Source organism: Rhinoraja longicauda, chromosome 2 (assembly GCF_053455715.1).
Source record: "Rhinoraja longicauda isolate Sanriku21f chromosome 2, sRhiLon1.1, whole genome shotgun sequence".
In the NCBI taxonomy this organism is placed as follows: Eukaryota; Metazoa; Chordata; class Chondrichthyes; order Rajiformes; family Arhynchobatidae; genus Rhinoraja; species Rhinoraja longicauda.
In genome coordinates this window covers 93576200-93599450 of record NC_135954.1, presented here as the reverse complement: position 1 = coordinate 93599450, position 23251 = coordinate 93576200, and the positions used below count along the sequence as shown (strand labels likewise).

Genomic DNA, 23251 nt, shown 5'->3' with positions numbered 1-23251 from the left:
TTGGGACCCTTATTCAGACAGTTTATAGGGGGGGGGGGGAGGGAAAAAAATTGAAAGGGAGCTTCCATCTCTCTTCCAGCTTTCTTTCCCCCCCTAGTACAATCAGTCTGAAGAAGGGTCCCGACCCAAACCATCACCTATCTATGCTCTCCAGAGATGCGGCCTGACCCACTGAGTTTCTGCAGCACTTTGTGCCTTTTTTGGTAAACCAGCATCTGCAGTTCCTTGTTTCAACAATAAAAACCTTACTTGCAGCAGCATAACAAATCTGTAAACCCAGTTCTCACGGATAATATAGTAAACAAAAAAAAGTTCAATAAATAAAAACAATTGACATGCAATTTTGAAATGTAGTCAACTGAGATGACGAATCATAATAATCCTTGTCTCCGGGTTAGTTGTAATTATGAATATGTTGAAGAGTTAGATGTGAGGAATTACTTTAGCTAAGCATAAAATAAATGATGTAGTTTTGCTATTCCTCTGTTGAAGGAGAAGAACAAGATTTTCACAATTACGCCATCACTCTTGTTAATACTTAACTAAGGTGATATTTATAGTTACATTTCTTATCCTTCATCGTCTTCAGAGAAAGAAAAGTTTTAAAAGAGGGCAGCATAACCAGTGTGCTTTTGCATCTTTACTGGGACTCTGCCGCACTGCAAACCTGTGTGTATAGATGCCATGCAGAAGTTCAGAAGATGGAGTTGCTGAACAAACATTTTTTCTTTTATGCGTTTTTATTTTTGACTACAACTTTTGCTTAAGTTTGACACTGCTATTGAGTAGTAAAAACTCACGAAAGAGTAAATGTACAACTATGTTCTGAAATGTTTAATTCTGACCCTGACAGATACTGTACTTTGATCCCAACTGTTGCATGCAATCTTTGACATTTGCAGTCTGGCACATTTCTATTAAAGGTGCAGGTTGTTTCGGTGGGGAGAGGAGGGTAGGGAAATTATTTGTAATATTCTCTTTCCTTGCCCATCTGTTTTACACTTTAGACTTTACTTTAGAGATGCAGTGTGGAAACAGACCCTTTAGCCCACCGAGTCCGTGCCGACCAACGATCCCCCTGAATCTTAGCACTATCCTGCACACTGGGGACAATTCATAATTTCCAGAAGCCAAAAAATGTACAAATCTGTACTTCTTTGGAGTGTGGGAAGAAATCAAAACACCTGGAGAAACCCCACGGAGTCACAGGGAGAACGTACTAGCCCGCACAGAGAGCACCTGTAGTCAGAATTGAACCCAGGCCTCTGGCACTGTAAGGCAGCAACTTTACTGCTGCGCATCTTTGCCGCTCATACACCCCTGACATTATCACATATATTTTGTTAAGTTTGTCAAACTGCTGTACAATTACCATTGTCCTTAACCATGCTATCATTTGAGCAAGTTGAAAATTGTTTACATCCATAAGTGTGAAGAATTTCCTCTGGGTGCTCTGGTTTCCTTGCGCATCACAAAAGACGTGCAGGCTTGTAGGTTAATTGTCCTCTATAAAACTGTCCCATGTGTGCCTAGAGTGGATGAGAAAGTGGGATACACCCCGGACACACTTGGGACAATTTTATTTTTAGAGAAGCCAATTAACCTACAAACCTGCATTTCTTTGGGATGTGGGAGGAAACTGGAGCACCTGCAGGAAACCCACACTGTCACAGAGAGAACAGGCAAACTCCACACAGACAGCACTCGAGGTCTGGATCGAAGACAGGGTTCTAGCATTGTGAGGCAGCAACTCTACCGGCTGTATCAATGTGATACCCCTGTGAGACCCCTGAGATTAGAAAGGCTACTCTCATTCATCTACGTGCTAGAGTCAGGTGGCAAGTTTTTGCCGTGAGTAGGCCTTGTGTGTCGTGCTAAGCCTCTGCAAGGCTCTGGGGCAGGAATTTGCCGTGAAAAATAACCTGTGATTAATTTTAACGATGTTTAAATGCCTCCGACCTTCCAGGGTCAAGAAAGAGGTATCAACTTACATCGTTGACATAAATGATTACAAAATTTAAGCTGAAAACCCATCAAGACACTTGGCAACATTATACTAAAGTTAAATAATTGAAATGACACCATGACTCTTCCTCCTGAGCCACAGGCGGTATGTGGTCAATGAGGTTGCCACCAGAGTTTGAGGGCCAGGTCAAGGAATTGAAGTGGAGAACTAAAGGATTACAGGGAATGATTCAGGACTCAGAACATAATAGGAGAAATAATAGACCATACGTATGAACCTGTCCTTTTAGATAATGGCTGATCTATCACCTTAAGTCCACTTTATTTTTAGATTATTACATGATACACTCGACCCACAAAAGATGGGCTCACTTACAAAAAAATGTAAACAAATATCATTGAATTGAACAAAGCTAGCTTTATTGTCTTTAGTAACCAATCAACCATAGTAGCTTGAATGAAAAACATAGTGCTGGAATAACTCAGTGGGTCAGGCGATGTTTCGGGTTGGGACTTTTCTAGCAATATGAAAAAGGAGCTTGTTCCGGTCTTCGATCACCATTTTGAAGGAAATACACTTTCCATTCCAACATGGATGTTTCAATTCATTGTTATCGGTTATCCATGTAGAAGTCCAAATGTCTTTTAAATGTTGTTATTATACCTGCTTTAACCTCTTCTACTGACAGCTTGTTCCATACATATACCATCTTCTGTGTAAAAAAGATTCCCCTCGGGTTCCTATTAAATCTTACCCCAATCTTGAACAATGGACTTGTGAGTTTATTACAATCAATGGATTCAATAGAAGACAAAGCACATATGCAGGAAAATAGACAGATGAGCTAGCTCCCCACTACTGCAGTTATTCTTAAAGTAGGGTCTCAACCTGAAATGTTATCTGCCAATTTCCCTCCACATATGTTGCCTGACTTGCTGAGTTCCTCTAGTAGTTTGTTTTTCACTCAAGTTTCCAGCATCTGCAGTCTCTGAGACCCCTCCCAGTCATATTATTCCTAAATTCTACCCATATAGCCTCACTTCCCCCAGGAATATATCCTCTCTAAGTATGGCCATGAAGCTTTTCTGAATCAATATGCAGTTAGACTCCCCTCTTCCACCTCTATCAGCGGTAGAAGGTCGTCAGCAGCTGTTGGGGCAGACCAGTTTTTTTCAGTGTTCTCAGGTAGAACAGTCATTGCTGTGCCTTCTTGACCAGCGCAGCGGTGTTAGTGGACCATGTGAAGTCCTCTGAAATGTGTGTGCCCAGAAACCTGAAGCTGGACACTCCACACTGTCCCTGTTGATAAAGATCGGAGCATATTCCCCATTATGTGACCTTCTGAAGTTGATGATCAGCTCCTTGGTCTTAGAGGTGTTTAGGGACAGGTTGTTATCTGAGCACCAGTCCGCCAGTTTCTGCACCACCTGCTCTGTAGTGTGTTTGATCACCGTTGGTGTTCAGCCCGATCACCGTTGTGACGTCTGCAAACTTGACAATGGTGTTGGTGGTGAATGCAGGAATGCAGTCGTGTGTGAAGAGGGAGTAGAACATGGGGCTCAATACACAGCCCTGTGGTGTGCCGGTACTCAGGGTGATAGTGGAGGACAGGTGCGGGCCCATTCTCACTGCCTGCGGTCGCTCCAGCAGGAAGTCCAGGATCCAGTTGCATAACGACGAGCTGAGGCCTAGCTGGTGGAGTTTGGTGATGAGCTTGGTGAGGATGACCGTGTTGAAGGCAGAGTTATAGTCAATGAATAGCATCCTCACGTACGTGCCCTGTCTCTCCAGGTGAGTCAGGACAGTGTGAAGAGCCAGAGAGATGGCGTCCTCTGTGGATCTGTTTGCCCTGTATGCAAATTGATGTGGGTTCAGTGAGTCAGGGATGCTGGATTTGATGTGTGAGAGGACCAGCCTTTCAAAGCACTTCATGACTATCGGAGTTAGGGCAACCGGACAGTAGTCGTTCAGGTTGGTGATCTTTGCTTTTTTTCGGCACCGGCACTATGATAGCCGACTTCAGGCACTTGGGGACCTTTGCCAGAGATAAAGACAGGTTAACGATCCTGGTGAATACCTCAGCCAGCTGTTCAGCACAGTCCCCAAGTACCCTTCCTTGAACTCCTTGCAGCCTTGCGTGGGTTGACCCTTCGCAGAGCGCGTTGTACATCCTGTGTGCTCAATGTTCAGACCTGTCCCTCTGCCTCGGCTGGGGTTCTTCCCCTCAAGGTGGTGTTGCCAGTTTTGAAGCGGGCAAAGAAAGTGTTAAGCTATATTGACCGCTGTGGGGGCAGGCAGGGCTGCTCTTGTAGCCAGTGATGTCCCTGACACCCTGCCACATGCTTCTGGTGTCCGTGGTGTTGAAGTGGTCTTCCACCTGTTGCCTGCGGATGTCTTTGACTCTTTTTATACCTTTGTTCAGGTTTGATCTGGCAACACTGTGTGCTGAAGTGTCACCAGATTTAAAGGCATTGTTGCGTGCCCTTAACAGATTCTGTACTTCCTTGTTCATCCACGGTTTCTGGTTTGGGAACATTTTTATTTCCTTGTCCACTGTGACATTCTCCACACAGCAGTTGATGTAGGAGAGCACAGTGGATGTGTATTCCTCCAAGTCTACCTCTGAACCACAGGTTGCCTGTTGTACAAACAAGTCCCAGTCGGTGCGATCAAAGCAGTCCTGGAGTTGTAGGGTGGCTTCCTCGGGCCATATTTTGACCGTCTTTATTGCGGGTTTGATCTTGCGGATGAGGGGTTTGTATGCGGGCAGTAGAAACAGTGAGAGGTGATCGGATTGTCCCAGGGGTGGGCAGGAGAGAGCTCTGTATGCGTCCTTTACGTTGGTGTACACTTTATCCAGCGTGTTTGAGCCCCTGGTAGGGCACTGCACATGCTGGTGGAATTTCCGGAGCGCCGCTCGTAGGTCGACCTGATTAGGACTTGCTCACTTCTACAATTGCCTCACCATTCTCATCTGCTACACTACAACTTTGGACCCTAACCATGCCAGACTTGTTTAAACTTTCTGGATTAACTTTAGCAAATTTCCTTGCGAGATATTAATCCCCTTCCATTTCAGGTGAACCCATTCCTTTTTTCGCAGGTCATCTCTGCCCCAGAAAAAAACTCAACAATCCAAGAACCTGAATCTTTCTATCTTGCACCAGCTCCTCAGCCACTCATTCTTTAAACTTTAGAGATACAGCCTGGAAATAAGCCCTTCGGCCCACCAAGTCCGTGCCGACCAACGATCACCATCCTACATACTAGGGACAATTTACAATTTTTACCGAAGATAATTAACATATAAACCTGTAAGTCTTTGGAATGTGGGAGGAAACCAGAGCACCCGGAGAAAACCCAAGAGTTTACAGGGAGAACATCCAAACTCCATACAGACAGCACCCAGAGTCAGGATCGAACCTTGATCTCTGGTGGTGTAAGGCTCTCTCGCTGCATCACTGGGCTGCTCCTGTACTACCATTCAGTACCATTGGTCCTACTCTCGCACTGGGATAATCTGAGATTACAATCCTTGAGGTCAGGTTTTTAACTTTCTGCCAAACTTCCTATATTATATTCACTCTGCAGGACCTCATCCCCTTTTCTGACCTTTCAGTCCTGGGCCTCCTCCATTGTCAGAGTAAGGCCCAACGCAAATTGGGGGAACAGCACCTCATATTTTGCCTAGGTGGCTTACACCCCAGTGGTATGAACATTGATTTCTCTAACTTCAAATAGCCCTTGCTTTCCCTTTCTCTCCATCCCCTCCCCCTTCCCAGTTCTCCCGCCAGTCTTACCGTCTCCGACTCCATTCTATCTCTGTCCCGCCAGCTCCCCTGACATCAGTCTGAAGAAGGGTCTCAACCCGAAACGCCACCCATTCCTTCTCTCCAGAGATGCTGCCTGTCCCGCTGAGTTACTCCAGCATTTTGTGTCTACCAATGTATACAATGATCTCCGGCTGTTCACCCTCCCCTTGAGAATAATTGGCAATCGCTCAGAGACATCCTTGACCTTGGCATCATACCATCGATTCTGGGATCATTACTGCTCTGCTTAACCTCCCCTCCCCTGCTATGCATCAGAGACAAGATGTACCACAGATCTACAGTTAATCTACAGACAAAAGATGAATCCCATTCACATTGCAGAAGTTAATTGGCGTATGCTTTATAGCATATAAGATCAGAATTCTATAATTGTATATTGTATTCCTCCAAGACTATGACAAGTTACAGGATACAAATTATTACTGACATTTCTATCCTCAAATCTGTTTTCTCTTTTCTAGATGAAAGCCATGGTTATTGATGATAAACTGAATGTAATCCACGAAACTAATGTGAAATTTGATGATGATTTGCCAGAGTTTGGGTAAGATGTTTTATGATCATTTCCTTATATTTCATTTGGTAGAAAAGATTGGAGAAGCTGGAGGGGAGGCACATTTACAGAGGGAGATAATCCTGGTAGATCTGCTGAAATGTTTGTAGTACTTACGCAGTGGCAGCTAATTAAGTAAATCGGTCAATTTCTATTAGGAGCTCAGTCTTAATCCACTAATGACTCGAAACCATCACATTTTGTGTTAAAAGGATTACTTCATGTGCACTATATTGTTTTCCAATTTGATATTCTCTCCATCTTCCCATCACTACCAAATCTATCCCTCTCCTTGGTAACTGCCTGAAGCTGACTTAGATGGTTGACAACTTTGGTATTGTATTTATTGAGCTTCTGACTGCATAAGTGTGTCATATATTCAATAGCCAGCTTTAGCCCATCTTCTGCTGAAAGGTTCCTCCATGACTTTGTTAACTCAAAACTTGCCTTTTCATTGCAATGCTTAATGGTTTCCTGTCTTCAGCTCTCCATATCATAGAGTCATAGTCGTACAGTGTCGTACAGCATGCCCCATCTACACGAGTTCCACCTGCTTGTGTTTGGCCCATATCTCAAACCCATCCTATCAATGTGCCTGTCTAAATGTTTTGTTTAAATGTTGTGATAGTAACTGCCTCAACTAAATGTGTGACGCAGCGATAGAGTTGCTGCCTTACAGTGGCGGAGACCCGCGTTCGATCCTGACTATGGGTGCTGTCTCTACGGCGTTTGTGTGTTCTCCCTGTGGCTGTGTGGGTTTTCTCTGGATGCTCCGGTTTCCTTCCAAACTCCAAAGACATACAGGTTTATCGGTTAATTAACTCAACCATAGCATCTGAGAAGTCCATTCAAGAGTCTGATAACAGCGGGGAAGAAGCTATCCTTGAATCTAATAGGACTTGATTTTAAGCTTTTGTGTCTTCTGCCTGATGGGAGAGCGGAGAAGAGAGAATGACCCGGGTGTGAGTGGTCCTTCAGTTTTCCTGAGGTAGTGTGAAGCCTAGATGGAGTTGATGGGTGGGAGGCTGGTTTGTGTGATAGACTGGACTGCGCCCACAACTCTCTACAATTTTTGTGTTGTAGGGTAGAATAGTTGCCGTACCAGGCTGTGATGCATTCTGATAGGATGGTTTCTACAGTGCTTCTGTAGAAATTGGTATGATTTTTGGGGAACAAGCCAAATTTCCGTAGCCTTCCGCAGAAGTAGGGCTTTCATGTGCAACTCTGGCCGTACCATGATTGCGGTTGGACCAGGGCAAATTATTGGTGATTACATGATGGACATTAAGGGCTAAGTTGCTGTCCGGGACACCCTGGCACAAAGTTCTTGATCTCTGTTCTGTACTCTGTCTCATCATTGTTATTGATCTGGGCAACAATAGTGGTTTAATCGCAAACTTAAAGATTAAATCGGTGCTGCATTTGGCCACAGAGTCATGGGAGTACTGGAAGCAGAGCAAGGGGCTGACAATGGTTCAATGGTACTTGCTAGTCACATGATTCTAGGTACAATTAAGTTCAGTAATACATCCTTGAGGAGATCAAGTGTTATGCGTAGGAAGGAGGAAATGTCATGACCAATTCTGCTAGACAGGAACTCCAGGCGCCACCTGCAGACAGACATCACAGGGCCAAATTCCAGCTGTTTACAGATGATGGTCCAGGATCTTTGAGAGATTTGGAGGCTTTAGTTACAAGGACAGTTAGGTTAGGAGTATTTTCACTGGAGCACAGGGGACTGACCTTATAAAGATTTGTAAAATTATGGAGGGCTTATAGATAGTCACAGTTCTTTCCTAAAACTAAAGGACATAACTAAGACTTGAGGGGAAAGTTTTTCCGAGGGTGATGCGTATATGGAGAGAGAGAGAGAGGTAGAGGCAGGTTCAGCCAGAGCAATTAGAATGCATTTGGACGTAAATACATGGATAGGAAAGGAATGGTGAGCCAATTTCAGGAAAATGTGATTGGCATAGATAGGCATCTTGGTTAGTATGGCCAGGTTGGGCCGAAGGCCTGATTCTGTGCTCGATAATTCTATGACCTTTTCTTTATATGCAGAACCCAGAATGGTGTCCATGTACAAAGCGACAAGATAACTGTCACAACACCAGTCCTGTTGTGGGTAAAGGTATGAATTATGCTACAGTGATTTGCAACTGAAGAATATAGCTACGTGTTGCTGTTACGATGTTGGATACTTTTATTTGGGCACTTTCATATAAGAACACTGAGTATATTTCTTATCAGTATTTAAGTAGAAATTTGCCTGATGTAATTTGTTTCCACCAGTAATTCCTTCCTGTGTTCTATCTGTACAAAAGTGCTCAAAGGTTTCTCAGTTCTAGAGTATTTTCACGCACAAGCAGTGGCCAATTTGTAAAACAACTCCTCTGGCCATCCCAGGTGAGGTGAAGATTCACGTGCACCCCTTCCAACTTTCTTTATTGCATTCAGTGCACCTAATGTGACCTCCTCTACATTGATGAGACCCAAGCACTGACTGACTAATCTATTTGCAAAACACCTAAGCTCTGTCCACAGTGGTCATCCCATGCTCGGCTAGAAGGATATCAGGCAACTGATTTATCTTACCACAACCAGAGAGAAGTCATGAATTTACTATCTATGTCATTGGTAACCGTCGGACTATCCTTGTTTGGACTTTGTTGGCTTTACCTTGCGCCGTTATTACCTTATTCCGTTATGTATCTATACACTGTAAATGGGTCGATTGGAATCATGTACACGTGACAATAAACTAAACTGAACTAAAATGAAATTCTGCCTGGGTAGTTTGTAACCCAATAGCATAAACATTTAATTTTCTAATTTCCCAGTAGCCCCAACTTCCTGTGTTTCCCTCCTTGCTCTCCTTCTGATTTACCTCCAGTCCTCTCATCTTTGTTCCCATCCCCATATCCTCCCCCCAAACCACAAAACCCATTTTCTTCCCCCATCTACTCCTGGTTCCATCCACTTACTACCCACACCAGCTCCTCTCTTGCCTTATCTGGTTCCAGCTGCCCTTCATCTATCTTCCATTATCACCTTCCTTATCAGATTCTGGCACAGGTAGCCTTTAATTTGCTTATTACCCTTTACCATCTTTCCACCACCAGGCTTCATCTGCCCTTTTCTCATTGCTTGCTTCCACCTATCACACCACCTTTGCTTCTCAACTCCACCCCTCTCTGCAATTGCTACCACCTAACTCCATTTGCCCATTATCCTTCCCTCATTGGTACACCAATCACCTATTTGCCCCTGTCTCGCTTCTACAATTTCTCCTCTCAGCTATCTTCCCGATCCACTGTCAGTCCCGACCAAGTCTTCAATATTAAAGTCAGCAAAACAAAGGTATTATTTTAGTGGCTGATCTGATAGAAACATAGAAACATAGAAAATAGGTGCAGGAGTAGGCCATTCGGCCCTTCGAGCCTGCACCGCCATTCAATATGATCATGGCTGATCATCCAGCTCAGTAACCTGTACCTGCCTTCTCTCCATACCCCCTGATCCCTTTAGCAAAAAGGGCCACATCTAACTCCCTCTTAAATATAGCCAATGAACTGGCCTCAACTACCTTCTGTGGCAGAGAATTCCACAGACTCACCACTCTCTGTGTGAAGAAATGTTTTCTCATCTCGGTCCTAAAAGACTTCCCCCTTATCCAGGTTAGAATGGGATTTTTTATTTAAAGTATTAGAGAAGTACGGATTGGGAAATGGTTTCATTAACTGGGTAAAAGCTCTTTATAAACAACCTAAAGCCAAAGTGGTGACAAATGGCCAATCTTCTCAATCATTTAATTTGGAAAGATCTAGTAGACAGGGATGTCCCTTGTCACCGGCTTTATTTGTATTGGCCATTGAACCTCTGGCAGAGCTAATAAGATCAGATTTAGACATTGAAGGATTTAAAGTTCATCAGGAAAATCACAAAATTACTTTATTTGCAGATGATGTTTTAATTTGTCTTACTAGACCATTGGAATCGTTAAGAAAATTATATTTCAGACTGGAAGAATATGGGAAAGTATCAGGATACAAAATTAATAAAGATAAAACTGAAATAATGCCTCTTTCTGAAGGTAATTATGATCAATGTAAAAGAGAAAGTCAGTTTAAATAGCAAAAAGAAGGCATGAAGTACCTAGGGGTTAAAGTAGATAATAAGTTAAATAATCTGTATAAACTAAATTATAAACTACTAATTAACAAAATTGAGGAGGACTTGAAGAAATGGATGAATCTTCCAATTACATTGCTAGGGAGAGTGAACTGTATTAAGATGAATATTTTTCCGAGGTTACAGTATTTATTCCAAACACTGCCTATACCTTTATCAAATAATTTTTTTCAAGAATTGAATAAAATTGTGAGAAATTTTCTTTGGAAAGGTAAAATGCCAAGAGTGTCTATGGAAAAATTAACATGGAAATTTGAATTAGGTGGACTGCAATTACCAAATTTTAAAAATTACTATCTGGCAGCACAAATGAGTTTTATTTCATCCTTTTATCAAGAGGGTGGAAAAACAGCATGGGTTAAAATTGAAATGGATAAAATAAAAGAACTATGCCCAGAAGAATTTATCTATAAATGGGAAGCGAAGCTATTAGTTAAGGATCAAGAGTCACCTTTGCTAAAACATTTAATTAATATATTGTTGAAAACATTTAAAGCTAATGATAAAAGATTTTTTCTAACAGCTAAAACTCCATTAGTAAAAAATAGATTACTGCCGTTTGCTTGGAATAATCAAATATTACAAGTCTGGGAACAGAAGGGTATTAAACATATAGGAGATTGCTACGAAGGAAATAATTTTTTGACATTTTCTCAATTGAGAAACAAATATCAAATTCCAGGGAATAGTATTTTTTTCTATTATCAATTACAATCTTTTTTAAGGGAAAAGTTAGGTAACTCAATGTTTTTATTTCAAATTAAAGGAATTGAATCCCTGATTCAGGGCAAGGGAACTAAAAAAATTATATCTTCAATGTATAAATTGTTACAAAAATCTAGTCCAAAGACAGGAATTCAAAAATCAAGACAAAGATGGGAAACAGATCTGAATATTAGCATTGATGAACCTTGGGAAAGATTATGTTTAGAAAGTGTGAAAAATACTATTAATGTGAGATATAGTTTAGTACAATACAATTTTTTACATCAACTATATTTAACTCTGAAAAAATTAAACAGTTTAAATCCAAATTTACCTGAAATTTGTTTTAGATGCAACCAGGATGTGGGTACTTTTTTACACTCCACATGGGCATGTCCGAAGGTAACTCCTTTTTGGAAAGACCTAAAAAACTTTTTGGAACAATTGATGAATAAGACCATACCATTGGATTCAAGGTTGTTTTTATTGGGAGATACTAAAGGAATATTACCAAGATTAATTTTAGATAAATATCAGGAAAGATTTCTCAAAATAGCAATAGCAATAGCAAAAAAATGTGTGGCGGTCACTTGGAAAGATCACAATGAAATAAGAATTGCAAGATGGTATGCAGAAATGCGTAGTTGTATTCCATTAGAAAAAGCTACTTATAATCTGAGAAATAAATATGATTTCTTTTTGAAACTTTGGAACCCATTCACTTTAAAACTAGGATTAAGAATTGGAAATATTTAATTTCAGGATTGTTTTGATACCCCTAAAAAGAATTTAATAAGAAATTAGCCGGAAGTGTTTCCTTCTTGTCTCCAGGTTTCCTTCTTTCTTTCTTTCTTTCTTTCTTTCTTTCCTTTTTTTTAATTTTTTAATTTTTTTAGCTTTCTTCTTCTCCTTTTTCCTCATTTTTTCTAACTGGGGGGTGGGGGGGAGGGGGGTTGTGGGTGGGGAGATAATACAGAACAATACAAGTATAATCGAATTTAAAATGTATAATCGAATTTATAATGTAGGTACCATCGTGTACTATGAGTTCATACATGTATTTGTTTTGTTAAAATTTAAATAAAATTAATTTTAAAAAAAAGATCCCCCCTCAGTCTTCTAAATTCCAGCGAGTACAAGCCTAGTCTATCCAGTCTTTCTTCATATGAAAGTCCCGACATCCCAGGGATCAATCTAGTGAACCTTCTCTGTACTCCCTCTAAGGCAAGAACGTCTTTCCTCAGATTAGGAGACCAAAACTGCACACAATACTCCAGGTGCGGTCTCACCAAGGCCCTGTACAACTGCAGTAGAACCTCCCTGCTCCTAAACTCAAATCCTCTTGCTATGAATGCCAACATACCATTTGCTTTCTTCACTGCCTGCTGCACCTGCACGCTTGCTTTCAATGACTGGTAATCAAACCAAACATTAAAATCGTAAAGGGTTAAATACCGACTAAGGTTACTTGTTATCCTGCTGAGTATAAATATTTTTTTGTATTTTCAGGCAATGGATTTACTCTTGGAGAGGTTGAAGGCTGCAAATCTTGATCTTTCAAAATTGAAATCTTTGTCTGGTTCTGGCCAAGTAAGTGATGACAATTTGTCTAATTGGTAACTGAGGAAATAAGTTCAATGTTTCTTTCTGGTGAATGCTTATTAAGATCTCTTGTTATTTCTTTACAGCAACACGGCAGTGTTTATTGGAAGGAGGGAGCCGGTCAGACCTTGAAAAACATGCCTGCTGACCATTCGCTTCACCAGATATTGCAGGTGAGGATTGGAGGAATCTTGCTATGCATGGGAATCAAAAGAGCTTTAGCCAACGGAATAATTTTTTGGATTTTGTGTTTTATCCAAAACAGTCAGATGGCAGAACCCATGTCCTTGCCTTCTACTGCATCAAAGCAGTGTCGAGAATGTTTATTTTTACCAGTAGTAGCTGTGCCTTGAAGCAATGAGATTGAGTTTCTTTTTCATAAAACAGAACAATGCAGCATAAGAACAGCCCCGACAGCCCAAAACGTCTGTGCCGAGCACGATGCCAAGTTAAGCGAATCCCCTCTGCTTGCATATGATCCATCCCTCCATTCCTTGCATACCCACGTGCCTATCCAAAAGCCACTGTCATATCTGCTTCCACCACCACTCCTGGCTGTGCATTCCAGGCACCCACCACCCTCTGTGTTTAACAAAAATGTGCTCCATATATCTTCTTTAAACTTTGCCTCTCTCACCTTAAGGCCATGCCCTCTAATCTTTGATGTTTTCACCCTGGGAAATGGTTCTTACAGTCCACCTTTCATAATTGATACCTTTTCTATGATACCTTTTCATAATCTACTTTTCTAGGCCTTTCATAATTTTATATACTTCTATCATATCTCCCCTCTGCTTCCAAAGTTCAGAGAAAAGAATCTAACTATGTCTAACCTCTCCTTTTAGCTGATAACCTCAAATCCATGCAGCATTCAGGTAAACCTGATCCTCTCAAGTCTCCACATCCATCTGGCAATGACTCCAATTGTCAGAAAATGTCTGTAAAACTAGGCTGAGAAGTGAGATAAAAAAATATATGTACAGTTCTGAAATTAAAAGTATTCTGAGTTTAATTTTGCAGAACGTTTCTGACAATTGCAGTTGCGATCAATCGGAACCAAACTGTGATTGCACACCAAACGATCTTTAAAGTTAGTTTTATGTAGCCAGTTTTTCTGCAATTGGTCTGAGATTAAACCAATGATCCATTTAAAGAGAGAATGGACAGGCGATGTTTCAGGTCAGGACCCTTCTTCATACTGATTGTAGTAGCAGGGAGAGAGCCAAACTACAGAGTAAATAATAGCTGCATATTAACACCTATTGTGAGAGATGTCTTTTCTCCACTTGACATTTCGGCGGGGCGTTGAGTAAATGAACAAACTGAACATATAAGTGTGAGGTTTTTCATGTCTAATGAAAGAGAAAGATGTTTTGCCCCTTTTGTCTCGTTTTCATCTTTAGCCTTTGTCACTTACTCCTGTTCAGGAGGCCTCGTTAAAGGAATGAAAATAGAAAATGGTGGAACTACTTGGTGGATCTGTCAGTGTCTGTGGAGATAGAAATGGCCTCTGTGTCCTGGCCTTGTTTATAAACATTGTGGAAGTCTTTTTAGTAATCGTGGTCAGGAGAGTAGACAGGCGAACTGATTGAAAGAAAACTTAAATTATCAATCAGCAAATGAATTTTTTTTATTAACTTAACGGGTTTTCTTTAAAGAATTCACGTCTTTCTCTTCTTACCAGTCGAGCTTCTCTGTGACGGATTCTCCCATCTGGATGGACTCCAGCACTACCGAAGAATGCCGCCAACTAGAAAAGTGTGTTGGAGGGCCACAGAAACTGGCTGACATCACTGGATCACGTGCTTATGAGGTTGGTTCACCAGATCTGGAATTTAGAAGATTGAGGGGGGATCTTATAGAAACTTACAAAATTCTTAAGGGGTTGGACAGGCTAGATGCAGGAAGATTGTTCCCGATGTTGGGGAAGTCCAGAACAAGGGGGTCACAGTTTAAGGATAAGGGGGAAGTCTTTTAGGACCGAGATGAGAAAGTTTTTTTTCACACAGAGAGTGGTGAGTCTGTGGAATTCTCTGCCACAGAAGGTAGTTGAGGCCAGTTCATTGGCTATATTTAAGAGGGAGTTAGATGTGGCCCTTGTGGCTAAAGGGATCAGGGGGTATGGAGAGAAGGCAGGTACAGGATACTGAGTTGGATGATCAGCCATGATCATCGGTGCAGGCTCGAAGGGCCGAATGGCCTACTCCTGCACCTATTTTCTATGTTTCTATTTTCTACCTTGTGAGTAAAAATTGACACCTCAGCCAAACATTGAGCTGAGGTACAGTCTTCTGCTACTAAAGAAACATATAGAACGATAGGATAGGAAAGGTTTAGAGGAATATATAGGCCCAATGCGGGTGGGTGTGTCTAGTGTAGATGGGGCATCTTGGTTAGCATGGGCAAGTTGGGCCGAAAGGACTGTTTTCCTAAGGTGACCTTAGCTTGGTTTAGTTTAAAGAAACAGCACGGAAACAGCTAATGGAGTCCGCACCGACCAGTGATCCCCATACACTACAACTATCCTACACATTAGGGACAATTTTCAACTTTTATCAAAACCAATTAACCTACAACCTGTACATCTTTGGGGTGTGGGAGGAAACCGGAGCAACCAGAGAAAACCCATGCGGTCACGGGGAGAACGTGCAAACTCCGTACAGACAGTACCTGTAGTCAGGATCAAAACTATGTCTCTGGCGCTGTAAGGCAGAAGCTATACCGCTGCACCACTGGGCAGCCCTTAGACAGGGATTATGATTCTTCAACCTGACAGATCGTGCAGAATCACTTCCTACTAATGTTTAAAATTAAATACTTAAAGAACGTGTTGAATTTCAGTATTCCTTGCTAAGAATTTGAATGTAATCCCTCAGAGACTGCAATTGAAAAATGCGATCAAGGAACTGTTGTGATATTGTAAGGACTACTTTATTGTATCACAAGGACTACTTTGTTTGCCTGTGTAGTAATGTGTATATAAGGTAATAAGGTGATTAGGTGGCCACTCTGGTTCCAGGTGGCCACGGAATAAACAGCCTGGAGTTAAGCTCCAGCATTGTAATCTTTTACACACGTGTACTTGTGGTCCGTCCAGAGTGTCAAAAAAGGTACAACAGGTACCAGACCACGAAGTACAACATGGTGGCAGCGGTTTGGTGCTTCGCCTAAAAAGGTAATGAGACATGCCCAAGCAGAAAAGGTTTAAAAAAATATATATAATAATAAAAAGAGCCCTAAAGGGAAAAAAAGTTTCCAGCTCGGTACGGGATGCTAGGAATGCAACCCGACAGGGCCAGTATATGTAGGTATAATTACCTGCTCAGTAGTCAGCGCCGAGTGTCCGACATGACGCTGCAAGCTGCTGGGGGGGGGGTGTGTGAAGGCCCACATTGCGCCCCAGCACCTGTGCAGGCCCGAGATTGGAAGCCTGCGACTGCTTCTTGGGGGAGAGACCGATGCCCACGGAGGTGTGCGGCGACCGGGGGAGACCGACACCCACGGAGGCGTGGCGACCGGTAAGGCCGAGGGACTGCGTACTCACCCAGGCACGGCGACCGGAGAGTCGGGACGGCCCTGGGCCCGAGGCAGCGGCAGCGCGTATCGACTGTGAGCGGCAGCGGCCAGGAGCACCTGTGGGCGGGGCCCGATTGCACCGCGGTTACAGCAGCTGGGAGCTGCATAGTGCGAGCCCAGCGTTGCGAACCCAGCAGTGCCAGCCCAGCGTTGCAGGCCCAGCAGTGCCAGCCCAGCAGTGGGAGCCCAGCAGTGCCAGCCAAATCATGGTGGTGGAGCATCTAGAGCCTACACTACGCTGATCTACACAGCAAGTCTTCTTGAGGGGAAGATGTGGACTAAAAAATGAATGATTTGTGTTAATTATCTGTGTAATGATCTGTGTGTACTGACAGCTTAATGTATTGCATTTGATGCTCTGGTGTATATATATGTGTATATCTGTGGAGTGACCACACGGAGTGAGTGACCACCCGGAGATGAGTGACCACCCGGCGATGAGTGAACTCCCACTGAGGTGTGACCACCATGAAGGCGAAAAAAGCAATTGTGTTTTAGTTGTGTTTGTTAAATATATTTTAGCCCTAGAAAGATAAAGGAAAAACCCAAGCAAACAAAAGTAAACGAAACAAAGATTTTATACAAGACAAGGGGGATGTTGTGATATTGTAGGGACTACTTTATTGTATCACAAGGACTACTTTGTTTGCCTGTGTAGTAATGTGTATACAAGGTAATGAGGTGATTAGGTGGCCACTCTGGTTCCAGATGGCCACGGAATAAACAGCCTGGAGTTAAGCTCCAGCATTGTAACCTTTTACACACGTGTACTTGTGGTCCGTCCAGAGTCTCAACAAAGGTACAACAGGTACCGGACCACGAAGTACAACAGGAACAATCTGTTTGATGACAGAAGATCTTGAATTTAGTAGGATGTCTGAAATATTATTTCTTGAGTAAATAACAATGTAAGCATCTTTGGACAATGTGCTCCACAAATGGAAAATACTAGATGATCCACTATTGTGGTCATGAGTTCCAAACCATGGAGTAAATAATAGTTAGCTGCATATTAACACCTATTGAGGGAGATGTCTTTTCTCCACTTGATATTTCAGGGGGCCATTGAGTAAATGAACAAACCTGAAGATGTGAGTGTGAGGCTTTTCATGTCTCATGAAAGAGAAAGATGTTTTGACCCTTTGTCTCCTTTTCATCTCTAGCCAATGCACTTACTATAGCCATCTGCCAATCACCCCCCCCCCACCTGTATCCACCTATCACTTGTGTAGGAAGGAACTGCAGATGCTGGTATATACCAAAGATAGACACAAAGTGCTGGAGTAACTCAGTGGGTCAGGCAGCATCTCTGGAGAAAAAGGATGGGTGACATTTTGGGTCGGAAGAAGGATTGCGCCCTGAACGTTACCCATCCTTTTTCTCCAGAGATGCTGCCTGATCCATTGAGTTACTCCAGCTCTTTTGTGTCTATTTCCACCTATCACTTGTCAGGCTTTGTCACGCCCTTGCATCTTTTCCAGCTTTTCCCTCTGCTACTGCAATCAGTCTGAAGAAGTGTCCTGACCTGAAACATGGCCCGTCCGTTCCCTATGAATGATTCCTTGGTTTAACCTCAGACTAATTGCAGAAAAACTGGCTTTATAAAACTAATTTTAAAGATCCATTGATTTCCAATCACAGTTGCACAGTTGAGTTAATAAAGTTTGGATTATACTTAAAAGGTCAGCTCACGTATGATTTGGGACCATGCTCTGGGCATTGGTACAAATAGTAGGACAATTAGGGTGGCATGTTGGCGCAGAGGCAGAGTTGCTGCCTTACAGCACCAGAGACCCGGGTTCAATCCTGACTATGGATACTGTCTGTACAGAGTTTGTACGCTATCCCCGTGATCTACATGGGTTTTCTCTGAGTGCTCCGGTTTCCTCCCACACTCCAAAGATGTAAAGGTTTGTAGGTTAATTTGTTTCAGTAAAATTGTAAATTGTCCCTAGTGTATAGGATAATCACAAGGGATAGAAGAATTAGGCCATTCGGCCCATCAAGGCCACTCCGCCATTCAATCATGGCTGATCTGTCTCTCCCTCTTAACCCCAGTCTCGTGCCTTCTCCCCATAATCTCTGATACGAGTGCTAGTACACGGGGATTGCTGGTCGGCTGTAGGGCCTGTTTCTGCGCTGTATCTCCAAATGAAACTAAATGAGAAAAACTATATTTGGCTAGAAATCAGAAATTTGCAGGTTAAGAATCTGAAATAAAACCATAAAATAGTGGAAACACTTAGCAGGTCAGGCTTCATCTCTTCAAGAGTCGAAGACTCATCAGAACTGGTTGTGATCATTATATCAGATTTCTGTAGATACACTCTACTCTGAAGCAAGTGTGGGTTTCACATCATTGTCAGCAGTTGCTGATCATTACATATTTAATCTGAAATTGTGCTAAATTGGGACTTTTGGTTAATGTTTATTCTGAAATGCTAATGAGTATTTGAGGTTTGTTTTTGGTCACTTTTGAAATGTTTTACTTCACACAGCGATTCACAGGAAACCAAATTGCGAAGATCACCAAGAAGAATCCTGACGAATACAAGAAAACTGAGGTAGGCCATCAGCCAGATAGACGTAAAAGGAATAAGTGCCATTTAAGACTGATAGAATGTGCGGTTTGGGATTATGAAAATAGTTGCAAAATTCTCAGCAAAATATTAGATCAGGTGGTGCTAAAATAAATGGGTGAGTGTTGAGACTTGATGCTGTGAGTTTGGGCTTGGTAATAAATGTACAATAAGTATACTTGTCTTTTGTACAAGACATTGGTGATGCCACATTTGGAGTATTGTGTTCAGTTGTGATCACCCTGCCAAAGGAAAGATGTTTAGTTTAGTGATACAGTGTGGAAACAGGCCCTTCAGCCCACCGACTTTACGTCCCACCTTTGCATCGTACACAATAGGGGCAATTTGCAGAAACCAATTAACCTGCACATCTTTGGAATGTGGGAACTGGAGAACCAGGAAAAAAACCCCACGCAATCACAGAGAGAGCGTACAAACTCTGTATGGACAACACCTGTGGTCAGGATTGGACCCGGGTCTCTGGCGCTGTGAGGCAGCAGGTCTTCCGCTGCACCATTGTGCCGCCTTTTTTTGTTAAGCTGAAAAGAGTGCAGAGAAGATTTACAAGGATGTTGCCAGGGCTTGAGCTACAGGGAGAAGTTGGGCAGGCTTGGACTTAGTTCCTTGGAGCTCAGGAAGATGAGGATTGATCTTATAGAGGTGTATAAGATCATGAGGGGAATAGATGGGGTGGATGCAGAGAGTCTTTTATCCGGAGTAGGAGAATCAAGAACCAGAGGACATAGGTTTACGGTGAGAGGAAAAGAATTAATAGGAACATGAGGAACAACTTTTTCACTCGTAAGGCGGTGGGTATATGGAACGAACTACCAGAGGAGGTAGATACAAAATGCTGGAGGCAGCATTTCTGGAGGGAAGGAATGGGTCTCAACCTGAAAATTTTAAACCAGCATCTGCAGTTCTTTCCTACACATTTTGTCAGAGGAGGTAGTCGAGGCAGGTGCTACAACAAAATTCTAAAGACATTTGGACAGGTACATGGATAGGAAAAATTTAGAGGGATGTGGACCAAACGCGGGCAGGTGGGACTAGTGTAGATGGGGCATCGTGGCCAGTGTGGGCATGTTGGGGTGAATGGCCTGTTTCCATGCGGTATGATTCTATAACTGGCAGTGTGACTTGCCCCTGAGTCAGATGTGATTGATACACCCGAGACATAAGAACACAGATTAGTTGCTGGCAGCTGCCACTCTTCTGTCAGAGATGCTCTACTGCCATGTTGCAGATGGTGTTACGCTGACTTTCACCTTGGGCCGATATTAACGACCCCATGTCACCCTATAAAAAAATAATTCAGCTTGGTGTCCGACATGTATCTCCAAAGCAACAGAACCATAACAGATTATATGGTGATTCTCACATGGTTTGTAGGAGGTTCCTTTGTGCAGTTTGGGTGTCGTAGGAGTCCGCAGTACATAAAACAGTATAGCACAAGTACAGGCCTTTCAGCCCACAATGTCTGTGCTGAACATGATGCCAAGATCATCACTTATCTGCCTGCACCTAACCCGTTTCCCTCCATTCCCAGCATATTCATATGCCTATCCAAAAGTCTCTTAAATGCCATTAATGTATTTGCTTCAACCACCATCCCTGGCAGTGCGTTCCAGGCACACACTACCGTCTGTGTTTGGAAAAAAAACTCATCGTGCACATCTCCTTTGCACTTTGCCCCTGTCACCTTAAAGCCTTTAGTATTTGGTTTCTCCATCCTGGAAAAAGATTCTGTCTACCCTCTCCATCTCTCTCATAACTTTAATTGGTTCTATCAGGTCTCCCTACAACCTCTGGTGTGCTCGAGAAAACAATCCAAGTCTGTCTAACTTCTCCCTGTAGTTAATACCCCCTAATTCAGGCATTATTCTGGTAAACCATCTCTGACCCTTTACAAAGCCTTCACATCCTTCCTGTAATGGAGTGACCAGAACAGCACGCAATACTCCAAATGTGGCCTAACCAAAGTCCTATAAAGCTTCATCATGACTTTCTGGCTCTTATACTCTGACTTATGCCCTGACTTATGAAAACAATTGTACCATATGCCTTCTTTACCACTCTATCTACTTGTGTTGCCATTTTTAGGGAGTTATGGATGTGGACTCCAAGATCCCTGTTGTTACAACAGATATTACATTCCAAAAGTACTTCATCATCCATAATGAGCATTAGCATTAGTCACGTATAATGGACATAGTCCTTTCATTAGAACATTGAGACATCCAGAGATTTTGAAAGAAACTTGTCTTTTCTTTCAGTCTTATGACAAAAACTATTTTAGTTTAGTTTAGAGATGCAACGTGGAAACAAACCATTCAGCCCACCGAGTCCACGCCGACTAGTGATCCTCATACACCAGCACTATGTTACACACACTAGAACAATTTACAATTTTACCAAGCCAATTAACGTACAAACGAGTGTGGGAGGAAACCGGAGATCCTGGAGAAAACCCATGCAGGTCATGGGAAGAATGTATAAACTCCGTACAGACAGCACCCATAGTCATGATTGAGCCTGGGTCTCTGGCGCCGTAAGGCAGCAACTCTACCGCTGTGCCACCGTGCCCGTCCTGGATGCATTCTAATTCCTGAATCCTCCTGCACAAATAGAACTCTTGAGTTTGTACTACAAGTATAGCCTAAGAATTGTTCAAATTGTGCATAATTAATGGCAAGTTGTGTTGCTAGCCTGAAGCATGCATGTTACTGGAGCCACTACTCAGTCGTGAAGGCACTCCTTAATAGGGAGCACATCATATCAGGCTCACAGATCAAAACAGAATATTAGCATTGTGTTGCTTGGTTTACCTGACTGCTCTCAGTCAAAGGACAGAATGCTTTACATTCAAGCTAATATAGTCACTATTTTGGCCAGTATAGTATGCAACTTTGCATTAGATCCTGTAACAGTGGTCTATTTTGTGAGGCAAAGGTGAAATTGCAATAGGAAATCTGTTGAGAAATTACTATTGGCATTAGTCATTGGTAAGTATATACACCTTGAAAATTATAATTCACTCCTAAATGGTACGCTTGCCGGTACTGTGAGGATCACTTGGATAGGTAAGGTTTAGAGGGATGTGGATCAAACACAGGCGATATGCGGGAATCGCTGGTCAGCACGGACCCGGTGGGCCGAAGGACCTGTTTCCGCGCTGTATCTCTAAACTAAACTAAAACAAAACCCTTTAACACAGTTGCTTGGAGGAAATGTTCCTTTCTACTATTATTTATGATCTTGGTTCATAACACTTTACATAGGGTGGGCCTGAAGGCTTTGATTTGCATGCAATCTCATTTGGTGTGCAGCTATTTCACTGCTTTAAAAGGATTTTTGCTGTTCGCTGTAATTATTTGTAAAGTACGTTCTTTTCTTCATGCAATAGAGTGACACCAGTGAATTTTGTACTTACCAATATTCTGTTAAAACCATTCAAGTGCAAAAATTTACAATATGGTCCTGTCAGATGCCACGGGCTGTAAATTGTGCAGCACTTGATTCATTGTCTTGGGCAATACCTTGGTTGAGGATGCTGACAGGGACGAAAAGATATGAATTATCTTCCATGGCGTAAAGTTGTCGTCTTTTTATGCAATCCTTTGGGGATAATTTGTTTTTGCTTCAGTTCTGGGAGTTATGAGATGGCTCATGAGTAATGACTGGGACCCACAGACTGCGCCACAGGTGAGGATGGAAGTGCAGGAATGGGCTGCTGTTGGGAGGACAGTTAGGCAGATAGTTTACTCCTTCGACTTATGTTGTTGCACTCCTAAAGGAACATAGAACAGTACAGCACAGGAATGGGCCGCAATGCTTGTGCCGAACATCTGCCTGTAATTAATCCATATTCCTCTATTTCTTGCACTTCCATGTCCACATCTAAAAACCTCTTAAATGCCACTATCGTATCTGCTTCCACCACCATCCCTGTCAATATGTTCCAGGCCCTCACTATCTGTGTAAAAAAAAAACTTGCCCTGCAAATCCCCATTAAACTTTCCCCCTCTCGCCTTACATTTTCACCCTGGGGAAAAAGGTTCCGACTGTCTACCCTATCTATACCTCTCATAATTTTATTTGGTTCTCTCCCCTCCCCTCAAACTTCGACAATCCAGAGAAAACAATCCATCTTTCCGACCTCTCCCTGTAGCTGAAATCCTCTAATCCACACTGCATTCTGATAAACCTCCTCTGCACCCTCTCCAAAGCCTTTCTTCTAATGCAT

At 42.5% G+C, this 23251-nt stretch overlaps 1 protein-coding gene across 2 annotated transcripts in view; it reads left to right on the top strand.

Moving 5' to 3' along the window:
* Positions 1-23251, top strand: part of xylb (xylulokinase homolog (H. influenzae)) — a 219325-nt gene that overhangs the window by 5755 nt on the left and 190319 nt on the right. For both annotated transcript variants that reach the window (XM_078424322.1, XM_078424331.1), the window contains exons 2-7: positions 6261-6343; positions 8414-8483; positions 12758-12838; positions 12937-13023; positions 14535-14663; positions 18925-18990. In XM_078424322.1, coding sequence (XP_078280448.1) covers positions 6261-6343; positions 8414-8483; positions 12758-12838; positions 12937-13023; positions 14535-14663; positions 18925-18990 — 516 coding nt within the window. The remainder of the gene's footprint in view (positions 1-6260; positions 6344-8413; positions 8484-12757; positions 12839-12936; positions 13024-14534; positions 14664-18924; positions 18991-23251) is intronic.